At 34.4% G+C, this 12,513-nt stretch overlaps 1 protein-coding gene across 9 annotated transcripts in view; it reads right to left on the bottom strand.

The window, feature by feature from the left end:
- The window catches only part of DNM1L (dynamin 1 like), a 49,671-nt gene that overhangs the window by 17,338 nt on the left and 19,820 nt on the right, over window positions 1-12,513 (bottom strand). For 5 of the 9 annotated variants that reach the window (XM_060657968.3, XM_060657972.3, XM_060657969.3 and 2 more), the window contains 5 exons: window positions 7,876-7,922; window positions 7,390-7,461; window positions 4,985-5,071; window positions 3,358-3,520; window positions 75-195 (listed from right to left, as the gene is read on the bottom strand). In XM_060657968.3, coding sequence (XP_060513951.3) covers window positions 75-195; window positions 3,358-3,520; window positions 4,985-5,071; window positions 7,390-7,461; window positions 7,876-7,922 — 490 coding nt within the window. Of the gene's footprint in view, window positions 1-74; window positions 196-3,357; window positions 3,521-4,984; window positions 5,072-7,389; window positions 7,462-7,875; window positions 7,923-9,376; window positions 9,416-12,513 lie in introns of all 9 variants that reach the window. The other 4 variants (XM_060657966.3, XM_060657970.3, XM_060657967.3 and 1 more) reach the window with 1 other exon arrangement.

The following is a 12,513-nucleotide window of genomic DNA, read 5'->3' as shown; positions in this document are numbered from 1 at the left end:
AGATTACTTTTTAAAATTCAGATTTGCTCTGAAATGGGAATGCTGCAATTATTATCCCATTCTTGATTGCTAACCTGTTAACTACTCCAATTATTCCAAGTTTGACTGGTATAACCCTTCCCATCAATACATCCATGGCATCAGTACCCGCATCCATGAGGTCAAGTTTAGTGATTACAGCTAAGGTTCTGCGACCTGGTAAATGCAAAAAAGAAAAGATATTGATCCATTAAATAAAGCTATTCAGTATTAATAAAGAAAAATCCTCATCTATAATCCCTCCTTAACGTTACTTCTGTCATCATTTTGACAGTATTTTTCCAGCCTTTGCTTATAGATACTTTTAAAAGTTTATTTATTTTGAGACAGAGACAGAGAGAGGGCAAGCTGGGCAAGTGCAGAGAGAGAGGGTAAGAGAATCCCAAGCAGGCTCTGTGGGGTCAGTGCCAAGCCAGAATCGGGGCTCCATCTCACAAACCACGAGTTCATGACCTGAGCTGAAATCAAGAGTTGGATGCTTAACCCACAAATACTTTTTAAAAACTTACTTTAGGGGCAGCACCTGGGTGGCTCAGTTAGTTAAGCATCTGACTCTTGATTTCAGTTCAGGTCACGATCTCGTGGTTCATGAGTTTGAACTCTGCACTGGGCTCGAGCCTGCTTGGGATTCTCTTTCTCTGTCTCCACTCCTCCCCTCCCCTGTTTTCTCTTTCTCTCTCTCTCTCTCTCTTTCAAAAATAAATAAACTTTTAAAAAAATAGAAAATTATAAAAAATAACTTATTTTAATCATCATGTAAAATTAAAAAAATTTTTCACATATAGTGTTTTTTATTAGCTCTTAGGGCTCATTTTTTATAAGTATTTTAAAAATCTATTTAAAATTTACTCACTCCTGTTGTATAGTTCCAGGAGTTTTGATAAATGCAAAAGAGTTATGTCACTTCCACCTCAAGACAAAACAGTTGTATCACTTCCCCCCAAAGTTATTTGTACTACCACCCAATCAAACCCCTTTTCTTTAAAAAAATTTTTTTTCAATGTTTATTTGAGACAGAGGGAGAGAGAGAGGCGCAGAGAGAGAGGGAGACACAGAACCCAAAGCAGGCTCCAGACTTTGAGCCGTCAGCACAGAACACGACACGGGGCTCAAACCCACGAACCGCCAGATCATGACCTGAGCCGAAGTCGGAGGCCCAACCGACTGAGCCACCCAGGTGCCCCTCAAACCCCTTTTCTATTCCTAGATTTGCTTTTCCAGAATATGACATAAATAGAATCATATACATATATATAGCCTTTTGACTCTGGCTTCTTTCACTTGACATAATGCACTTGAGAGTCATCCGTGTTGTTGCATATATCAATAATTCATTCTTTTTCATTGCAAAGCAGTGTTCCATGGTACGGATATACTGTACTTTGAGAAACATTTGGGTTGTTTCCAGTTTTAGGAGATACAAATAATAGGTTTTCATTTAACATGGGTAAATGTCTAGGAGTGGTACTGACTGAACTTTTTAAGAAACTGACAAACCGCTTCAAAGTGGCCGGTACCATTCCCACCAGTAATGTGTAAGAACCGCAGCTGCTCTGCACAGTGTCTAATTTTACATACGGCATTTTCAACATTGCTTCACATCTACAAAATCATCCTTTTTAATGATTCCCGACCCATCACTACCTTAATAATCTATTATTATCTTAATCTATTATAATCTTAATCAGTCCTACTATGGGCCATATATTAAGTTGAATTTAATTTTTTGACACTATAAATAATACTCGATGGGACTATTTCTTTACAATATATGACCGGATTCAGATTCCTAGATCAAGGGTTGCCTGGGTGGCTCAGTCGACTCTTGACTGTGGTTCAGGTCATGATCTTGCAGTTCGTGAGATCGAGCCCCGCAATGGGCTCTGTGCTGACAGTGTAGAGCCTCCTTGGGATTCACTCTCTCCCTCTCTCTTCCCCTATCCCACTTTCTCTCTTCCAAAACAAATAAACTTAAAAAAAAAAAAAAATTACTAGATCAAAAGTATGATCCTATTTATGGCTCAAAGGTCAGTTTAAAATAGAAGGCATATAAAATGCTTAACAGTTTAAATGATAAATGTAAAATTTAAATAAACCTTTTGATAGAGCTTAATTAATTTATTTCTTACTATTATTTTTTAAGTAAACTCTACCCACAATGTGGGGCTCAAACTCATGACCTTGAGATCAAGAGTCGTATGCTCCACCGTCTGAGCCAGCCAGGAGCCCCTAGAGCTTATCCTCCAATCTAACATGAACATGTGGTAAACACTTCTTAAAAGCTTTAAATTAAATAAAAATACTTTTAAAAATTACTGTTTATGGGAATTTTAATTAGTAGCCTTAGCATTAACTTTTCCTACCAAATTTTTATTTCAAATTCTTCTTCAAAGCAAGAAAAAAGAAAACAGGACACAGCCCACAGAACCCCCAAATACTCCAGTAAAAAAATTAGATCCTATGTGGAGCAAAGCTACATTTATTAGCAGCAATAATAATTACTCTCTTATAAGCTGCCATTGTATATATACTATGAGATGTATATCACAGCATTAGTCAACTATCATACAATGATCCACAGTATGAACTAATCCTTGGGGTTATGAATACTTCATAAAAGGATTTTACCTTTATTTCTAAGAATTTCCTCTGCCTTATGTCTGTCTAAATGTTTTCTACCTCTGCGGAATGTAGATAACCACAATTAGCTACTGTATCATAATCGACAATGATCAATTATGAGTTAATTATTCTTAGAAGTCAGCTAGTCAAAAATCTAAATCATTTTATTTCTACAAAACAAACCGTCCTTGAAAAGCCATCTTATTATTTAAAAAAAATTGTTTTTAATGTTTATTTATTTTTGAAGGGTAGAAAGACACAGCATGAGCAGGGCCGGGGCAGAAGAGAGGGAGACACAGAATCCAAAGTAGGCTCCAGGCTCTGAGCTGTCAGCACAGAGCCCAATGCAGGGCTCGAACCCACGAGCTCTGAGATCATGACCTGAGCTGAAGTCAGATACTTAACTGACTGAGCCACCCAGGTTGCCCTCATATTTTTATTTTAAAGTCATCAGGTAACCATTACAAATATGGACATGATGTTAAGTATTTTTGCCTTGACTATACAGCAACTAACCCATTAAAACTTTATTTTCCATCCGAATCTCTATTTGTAATTATAAGCAGAATAGGAGCACATTGTTTTTTAAATCTGTATTAACAGTTTGATATTCCTTTTAAAAATATTCCTTTCTTGAGGGTAGATTTACCACTGTTAACCAACCATATCTCATTAAATATAAACATTTGTCCTTACCGTCTGGATCTACCTCTCTTGAAATCTTAAGGGCCTCTGATGTGGCCATATCGGTATTAGCAGCAGTGACAGCAAGGATGATGGAATTTGGATTACTGATGAAGCGAAGAATGAGCTCTCGGATTTGAAGCTCAATATCCTTAGGTTGATCACCCACAGGCACCTGAACCGAAGAGAAATGAAGAAGGAACTAGTAATAAAAATCAACTCGGCCTCCCCTCACTTAATCTACAGAATGTGGGCATTACTCCATTTACAGTTAAAATGAAGAAAGTATATACATACTACTAGTAGTGGTATGTATGCATTTGGTAATATGTGAAAGCCTCAAAATGTACCTCTTGCAGATATCAGAAGTTTACTGTGTGAAGAATTGGTCGGTGTTAATTCCTAGAGACAAATTCATTCATTCATTCATTTATTCATTCATTCATTCAATTACCAAATATTTACTGGCAGCCTAATATATTTCAGGCACTGTTCTACATATGTCTACACATATGTCATGGCAGTCATTAAGTAAAAAGAGACTGATAATTATTTGAAATCAGATTATGCTTTTAAATAATGAGGGAAGAACTCACTCAGATAATGACATTTGAGAGAATGGCCAGAAACTGAAGGAGATAAGGGAGAGTTACATGCAGATATCTAGTGGAAGAATATTCCAGCAAGATGAATGATAAGGTCAGAACACTGGAACAGAAAGAGAAGAGTAACAGGATACTTTAAATCTCTTTTTAGAACTTAAGCTTTTACTGTGAATGAAATGAAAAGCCAATGGAGAGATTTTGAGCCAAGGAATGACACAATCTAATTTTTACCTTAATAGCATCATTCTGGCTGATTACTTAACAGATTATGAGGAAGACCTGTTAGGAGGCTGTTGCAGTAATGCAGGTGAGATGACAGTGGCTAGATTAGGATGGTAGCTACAAATCTGTATATACAACAGAGTTCTAGATATACTTTAAATGTAAGGAGAGCCAAAAAGATCTGCTCACAGAGTGGTGTGGAATACAAAAGTATCAAGGCTGACTACAAACTTTTTGGCTAAGCGACTGACAGAAGAGGGTTGCCATTTATTTAGTTGGGGGAGATTATAGCAGGATCAAGTCAGCTTGAGGGATAGGTCAGAAATTTAGCACGTGACATAACAAGTTTGAAACGTCTACTAGACACTTGTGTGGACATGCCAAATAGACAGTTATAAAAGTCTGGAGATGTTTAAATGCTGTCAACATACAGACATTCACGTATTTAAACCCATACGTTTAGACGAAATCATCAAGGGGGGGTAAGTGTACCCACTTGACCAGAGGTCTAAAAACTGAGCTCTAGGCACTCACTGTTAACACTGGGAAGATAAGAAACCAGCAAAAGAGACAGAGAAGGAGTGGACAGGGATGCTGGAGAGAAACCTGCAGAGTATGGTGTCGTGGAAGCCAAGTAAAGAAAGTGTTTCAAGGAGAAGGGAGGGCTCAACTATATCAATGCTGCTAGATCAAGTTGACTGGAAAAAAAAAAAAAAGGCTGATTATTCTCATATAAGGTCAAGTAAAAACCACATTTGTTCGAGTGAAAACAAACATGACCAAATCCACGATGAGTAACAACTAATCTTTACCTTGGTCATTCCTGGCAAATCCACAAGTGTCAGATTGACAACATTGGGTGAAAAAATCTTAAGATGAATTGGCTCAGGGCTTACTCCCTAAAAATAAGTTTTAAAATACATTAAAATCACATTAAAATTTCATTGAAATATAAAAATGCCAAGTACATCTCATTTCAAGTAGACAGACTCTAGATGCTTTCAGATACAAATTAAACCATGATCCCTAAAACATTTCAGCAATCAAAACCTGATGAAACCCATGGGAAGTAAGGCAGCCAGCCAGCCATATAGCAGGTTATAAGGTTACTCAATCCTGTAACATTAATATGCAAAATTTATTTCCCCTTTATTATTCCACATTCTTTTCTCTGGGTTCTAGACAGATACAATTTCTTAAGTACGTTTAATAGACTTAGTGCTGAACAAAAGAACACTGTGTCACTATCCAAATTTATGAGGTTCTTGAGTAGACAGTGAGGCATAGGTAACAAGTTATCCACATCAACTTGGTTCCTAATCTTTGAATATCAGGTAGCAAAAGCATATATTCTAAGAGACTCCTCAGAAAATTTATCTGCATCTTCAGATTCCTGAATTCAAATAGTAGAATTTGGATAGTGAGAGATACCTTTATTTCCCTAGACTGAGATCATTATACACACTGCCTTCTCTTCACCACTGGCCCTCTACAAGTTTTAGAGCTGAGTCAGCTACATGTAAAAAGGCACATAGAAAATGTGCATTCGTCTTTGCATATGCCCTTCTTTATCCTTTAAAATGTCCTCTCATCTACCTACCTTTTATCTTCCTTCATACACACCCACTGAAAATTTTAATTTCACAGAGAGCTTTTTTGAAACATCCTTTACTCTGAGTTATATTAGATAACTCCAAACTACTTTTCTATTTCAAACACATCAGTGTTCCAAAGTCATGTGCTGATATTCAGCATACCTACCCAGCTTGTGTACTTCTCAGGCATTCCCTTCTCATGTCCAATACAAAGCTTTGCTCAAATGCCTTTACAACTCCAATCTCATAAATATTTTAAATCCCTCAGGGCTTTATGTTAGGCATATGAAATCATTTAGATATTTATACATATGAAATTACTTACATAAGATCAAAGTATCATTTACTTCATTACAAACATGATTTAGGAAAGAAGAGATTTTTCACAGATTTGGGGGTAGGGGACTTCTCATCTTTTGGACACTGTGGGTGAGAAAACCTGCTAGGTAAGTATATCACATCCCCACCGTAAATTAAACATCTTGTCGGTATACAGACTCCATCTTTCATGGCATTCAGTCTAGTTTAAAATTTTCCTTTCTGAAACACTAGTCACATCCATTATAAATTCTAGCCCTATGTAAAATTACCACCAATTCCTAAGTTCAGTAAATCCATGGGAACACAGGAGAGACTTCAGACTGGTACTATCATTAATAAAATTATCCCTGATATAATTACAGGACAGACAACAAGCTAATCTAGTTTGCTGCCACTTTTTCTACCTCTCCTATACAACACAATCATTAGAAATTCAGGAAGTATGGTAGCAGCAGCAGCAGCAACTCAAAGGTTACCAGCCCAGAGTTCAATAATGAACAAAGCTTAGTCAGAGAGACAAATATCCTGACTAGACATGAAGAACTGACGTGGCTCAAAAATGTCTTTGTGTCAGGACAACCTCTTCAGCACAACATCTGGCAGATCAAAGGGCTCAGTGAATACTTGTCGAATATTAGTACTAGGCCAGGGCCCATTTGCTGGATTAAATAGCCTTTGGATAATACAAGAATGGAGGTTAAAAAAAAAAAAGAAAAGAAAAAAGGAAGGAAACAGAAAGATAGTTAAGGATAAAGAAAGGAGAGAAAACAGAAGCATTTATGAGAAGCAGTGACAGTGCCTGGTGTCAACATTAATGGCATCTTAGACACATTTTTTTTTTTAATTTTCACAATGTTAGGAAACAGGAATTAAGTTGTTAACATTAGTTTTCATTTTCATCAAAGAAAACTTCTCTCTTTACTTTCGTAAGTAAATCTAGCCTTACTCAGGTAAGAGAGCTCTTCAAAATCTCCTAAGTTACATAATGCTTCTTGAGTTAGAGTACAATCAATCCATCAGAAAAAAATAACTTACTATAGCAATATTAAATACAAAAATTATATAAGTGATATATAAATCACAAGATAAACAATCATCTAAATGAAATATTTGATAGTATATGAAAGCTCTAAGAAACAAAAGAGATTTTAAGTAAGGTTTTTATATATTTGTGAAAATACTCCATTAGTTTCAAAGACCAGGACTATGAATTTACAATGCCCATAACACATTATACACGGAATACTCTCAATGATATATGTACTGAGGTTTATACATTCTAACTCTAAAAAGATGCCTACCTTATTATTTCCCGAAATCCTTTCTGTTTCGTTTTCAATTTCTTGTCGAATTTCATCAAAATCCGTGTAAAGCTAAAAATTATTGAAACAAAAAGGACAACATTCATGATAAGATCAACAGTTCTTAAGTGAGGGGTTGATAAATTTCAAGGATGTCTACAGATCTGCTTCAGAGAACTAGTAAATTCTAATATATACATGTATTTTCTAAGCCAAGGAGTCTTAGTTTACATGAGCTTTTCAAAGCTGCCTGATCCCACAACAGTTAATTTCCACATTACAATAAGGCTCAACATAAAGTGTCTTCCAAATAAACTGCTATGGTTAGAAATGTTACTAATAAGATAAGATTTATTTTACAAGGAGCAGTTGCTTCAAGATAACATAACACACTGCCAATCGTAAGAAACTAAATTATCAACTACTTGTACAAAAAAAATGTATCAACATATTATCTCTTCATAATATTCTTGTGTGATCGATTACCTTATTTTTGGTGTGAAGAAATTTACCCCATTCTTCTGCTTCAACCCCTAGAAAAAGAAAAACTCCATTTATTGGAAACTATAGCAATTACCTTTTTATCTTAGGAATTCAAAAAGGCAACACAATATTATTTGTTCCTATTTTGCCACTGACAAGCAGTATTTTAAGATCTCCTAAATTATACTTTCATATTTTAGAAACTATCATATATTTCAAAAAATGACTTGAGAGTTACTCACAGATCTTCCTTTTGAAATTTAGATTTGAAATCTAGAGTCTGCAAATAAAATTGTTCATTTCTCTTCATATTTTGTATGTAATTATATTATGGTAAAAGTATATGCTTTGTTTTTAAATATCTTACACATAAAAGCAGTTTATACAATGAAAGTAACTGAAGCAAATGGCTAACAGAAGAAAAACTAAGAATCCTACTGAGTAATGCAAAAAGCACATGTAATAGATTTACACAAATAACTCAAGGTAAAAATTTGCAATACGTAAATGAAACTTTTTTCTCTTAAATTTGGTTTCCTGCTGGTTACCTATAAAGTCACAATTTGCTGTTCCTTTAAAGAGTTCTCTCAGTAGTGCAAAATTATCCTGTAACTTATATGTACTTTCAAGGTGATTTTCCCACCAGGGCCAAGACTATGTTTTCCCTTGGAAATGAAGGTTAGAAAGAAATGAAATGAGTGTTTGTGGGTGGGAGGAGACAGACAGACCCTAGCATATGTACTGTATGGAGTCGCTACTCTCCATGAGTTTCCAGTAATAGGTCTGTTCTTCCTGCACTTCCTGAAAAAAAAGGAAAATATAATTCACTGTGGGCACTGTTTCAAGTGGTCTAAATCTTGGCGAGCAAGTTTTGTTCTATTTTTCTCAGAAAAACTAGAAATGTTTAATTGTAGAAAAGTAACCAAACTGCCTCCCCTAAGCACAGCTATTCTGCTTTTGCCAAATTCAGAGTTCTAAGTATCCTAATGACTGAGTTCATGAATAACTCATATCGGTCACCTGAAATCAAAATAAAAATGACTAAAAGTTAAATAAATATTGAAGAAAAAGTGATTCAATTCTTTGGTGGAAATAAGTAAATAAAACTGGATCCTTTTTGCTAATAAAATGCTCACCTACTTGAAGCTTAGTACCTTCTTCCAAGAAGTCTCATTGGAGGACTGGAGTAATCTAGGTGAACAGAACTCACAGAGACAGCTACTACATACCAAAGGGGGGGGGGGTTAATTTACCTTATCGTTTAAAAGAGGTCTGGCTTAACAAGCATGTTTTTAAAAATAAAAATAAAATAAATTACATTCACCACCAAAAAAAAACCCTGCATTCTGATGCAATGCCAAAAGGTAACAAGAACCACCTACAATCAATGTGGATAGGCAAATAAAAATGGAAGAAAAATAATGCACACAGCCTGTAAGAGTACGTAAGCACACATGCAGGCATACTAGAAAAAAAAGGGCCAAAAACAATGGATAAAGGAAACCTTTAGAAAGGTGTCTTGAGTTTTTCCATGTAGCAGGGTCTGCAGTTAAAGAGAAACAGCACAGAATGATAAGTTTAATGCTTAACCCTAGTATTTTAAACCTTTTTAAAAAGTCAAATCTGCAGAAACCTGAACACATTTCAAATGCACGGAGCATCCAATTTTTCAAAATTTACAACTGTAATTCCCATTACAATTAATAGTAAATACCTAAAGGGATATATATGTTTTAAGTGATATAAATGAAGCATACCATGTGCCATAATTTGCTGGTATTTTCCATCACAGCTAATTGTATTTCCTCTGGTTTCTAGTTCTAACACAACCGGATTAAAATTGATTCACTCTCCAAAAATCTGCCATAAATATTTGATATGTAGGAAAAGATAAATTGCCTGGCACAGAAAAATCTACAAAGCATACCAAACACATTTTCCAAAACCTCAAAAGTAAATATATATGAGTATTTACCCTATTCATGAAGAATGAGCTTTTTATAAGGGATTATTTTCTTTAAAAAACATACTGAATTTAAAAAGAACACCATAAAAACAATTTTGGTCTTTAATCAACATGCTATTTTTGGATTTTGTCTAAAAGGAAATCTGAACAAAGACTGATTCTTAAAAATATATGAAAGATAAATGTGAAGTTCAAAGTTCAAACTAAATCAGTGTGAATAAAATTTTAGTAAGATTTTATCAGAAAATTCTTTCACATTGGCAAAAGGGGGAGCAAGCTGAGAAATACTATATAAATATATTGATACCTCAATTATCCTACCTGGCTGACAGAATGAAGGATTCCACATTACATAAAATTTCCTGATAATTACACATATTAAACATTAAGATATTTTATTTTAATCAGTTTTGATGGACCTGTATCTAAAATGGATTATTCTGGGGCGCCTGAATGGCTGAGTCCGTTAAGTGTCCAACTTTGGCTCAGGTCATGATTTCACGGTTCATGGCTTTGAGCCCTGTGTTGGGCTCTGTGCTGAGAGCTTGGAGCCTGGAGCCTGCTTTGGATTCTGTCTCCCTCTCTCTCTGCCCCTTCCGCTCATGCTATGTCTCTGTCTCTCAGAAATGAATGTTAAAAAAAAATTTTTTAATAAAAAATGAAAAAATAAAATGGATTATTCTGCTCCATGTCATCCTAAAATATACTGCTCTAAATCAGCCTATTATTGCAAACGTCGGCCTTTGTTACATAACAAAGCCCTCTGAGGCTATAAATCCCTATCCAAAATGGTTAGAAACTGATTTTTTCTTTCTTTTAAGTTTTCCTGTCTGATTATGTTTTCCTTACTTTCTCCTCTCTGGTTTGTCAGACTGTCAGGTAGTTCATACTCTTCTGGCTAACTAAATGTTTATCTGTTTCTTTGTTTCTAATTTTCTCTGGGTTACAATGATTCATGGCAAGGTAGATTGGTTACCCTGAGTATAAAGAGGATCTGATGAGAAAACTAAGGAACTATGCTAATTATTACTAATACACATGAAATTTAATACTCAAAATTTATGAAATCTAGTTTGTGTTCTGGGTAGCTGAGTTGTCATTTTAAGTGAGGATTAAGTGTGTCTTAAGTAATACAAAATATTGTGCGGTTTTTTTTTTACATAAAATGTAAACACTAAGCTTTGAAAAAATATATATATATATAGGTAAGATGTGCAGATTTGCTGACCAACCACTAAGATGAGAGATATCAACAAAACATGGTGAACATATGAGCAGAGATACTGAGGAACTGACACTTCTGTGGCTGAAATGTACACCTTTTTCTACAAACACTACCCACATCTACAGTTTCTAAGAGACAGGATATCTATCATTTGCCCTTTTCATGATGACTGAAGAAAAAAAAGGGTTAAAAGAAAGAGACCTAATTAATGCCATATAGTTTCTTAAAGTCTGATTTTAAGTTTTCTGGTATACTTCATGATGTAAGTTAGTAGGAATGAAATTTTAAGTATTATTCTATATATTTGAAGCTGAATCGTAGGTTAGTTCAACATGATTAAATTCGAGGCTTAGAATTTCAATACCAAACAAATATTATAGAAATACAAAGTGATGAATAATATACCAAGGAGCTACCTGATATACTTAATTAATAGGTTCCTACATATCCTCTGGCAGTCTATCCAAAAATACTACTTGTTAACATCTAAACTTCATTAACTTGCTTCAGTGATTAACTTTCTATAGTCATTGCAGATGCTCATGATAGGTTTTTTTTTTTTTTTTTTACTCCTTAAAAAAAAAAAAAAAAGCTATCACTACCAATACTCCTATAATAATAGAAAAAATAATTAAAGTAACTTCAATTTCATCAATACTATCATCCCTTCTTAGATGAGAATCTAACTAGAATGAAACTGCATTGAAAACAGATCTCTGCAGATGAGTAACAAACATAGTACTCTGCTACCAATGTAATTAGTTATTTTACAGACTTATAAATAAGAAAGTCTGAGCCAAACACTGACCTAAAAAGGAAGATTAAATATATTATTTTCGTCAAACATTCCAACCTCACTAATATAAATAAGTATAAATAGGACACGCACTTAATAAGCAATTTAATATCCACTGACAGACACAAATTTCTCAAAATATTTTCAATTTAACCAAAGAACTGCTATAAAGGACAGTACATGTTTTTCTCATTTTAATATTCCACATTTGCTATTGGAGGAGTGGGTGGATCTTAAAAATCAGAATAGTATGTGCTATGTAGGTAAGCATGGCAAGAGAAGGACAGTAAAAAAGATAAAAATAAAAAACCAAAACTCTTTCTAAAAATAATATTCATCTTAGCTTGAAGGGCAAAAGATTCAAAATTAGCAAGTACATGGTGACACCAGAAAAGGGAAGGTGAGATAACCCTGCTATAATAAAAAACAAAGTCATTTTAAGTGTATTTAAAATTTTTAAACTAGAATCTAAATGATTTAAATTTCTAAATCAAAGTAAAAAAGTAAAAACATTTTTTAAACACTAGGGGAAAAAAAGCTTAAAACACTCCAAAAGACACAAAAATTTTTCTTTAAAATAACTGATTTCTATTTACTGAGCATCTCACTAAATTCTCCATAAACATTAACGACAGTTTACTAATAAGCTGAACT

Source organism: Panthera onca, chromosome B4 (genome assembly GCF_046562875.1).
Source record: "Panthera onca isolate mPanOnc1 chromosome B4, mPanOnc1 haplotype 2, whole genome shotgun sequence".
Classification (NCBI taxonomy): domain Eukaryota; kingdom Metazoa; phylum Chordata; class Mammalia; order Carnivora; family Felidae; genus Panthera; species Panthera onca.
This window is presented reverse-complemented; position numbering and strand designations above follow the sequence as displayed.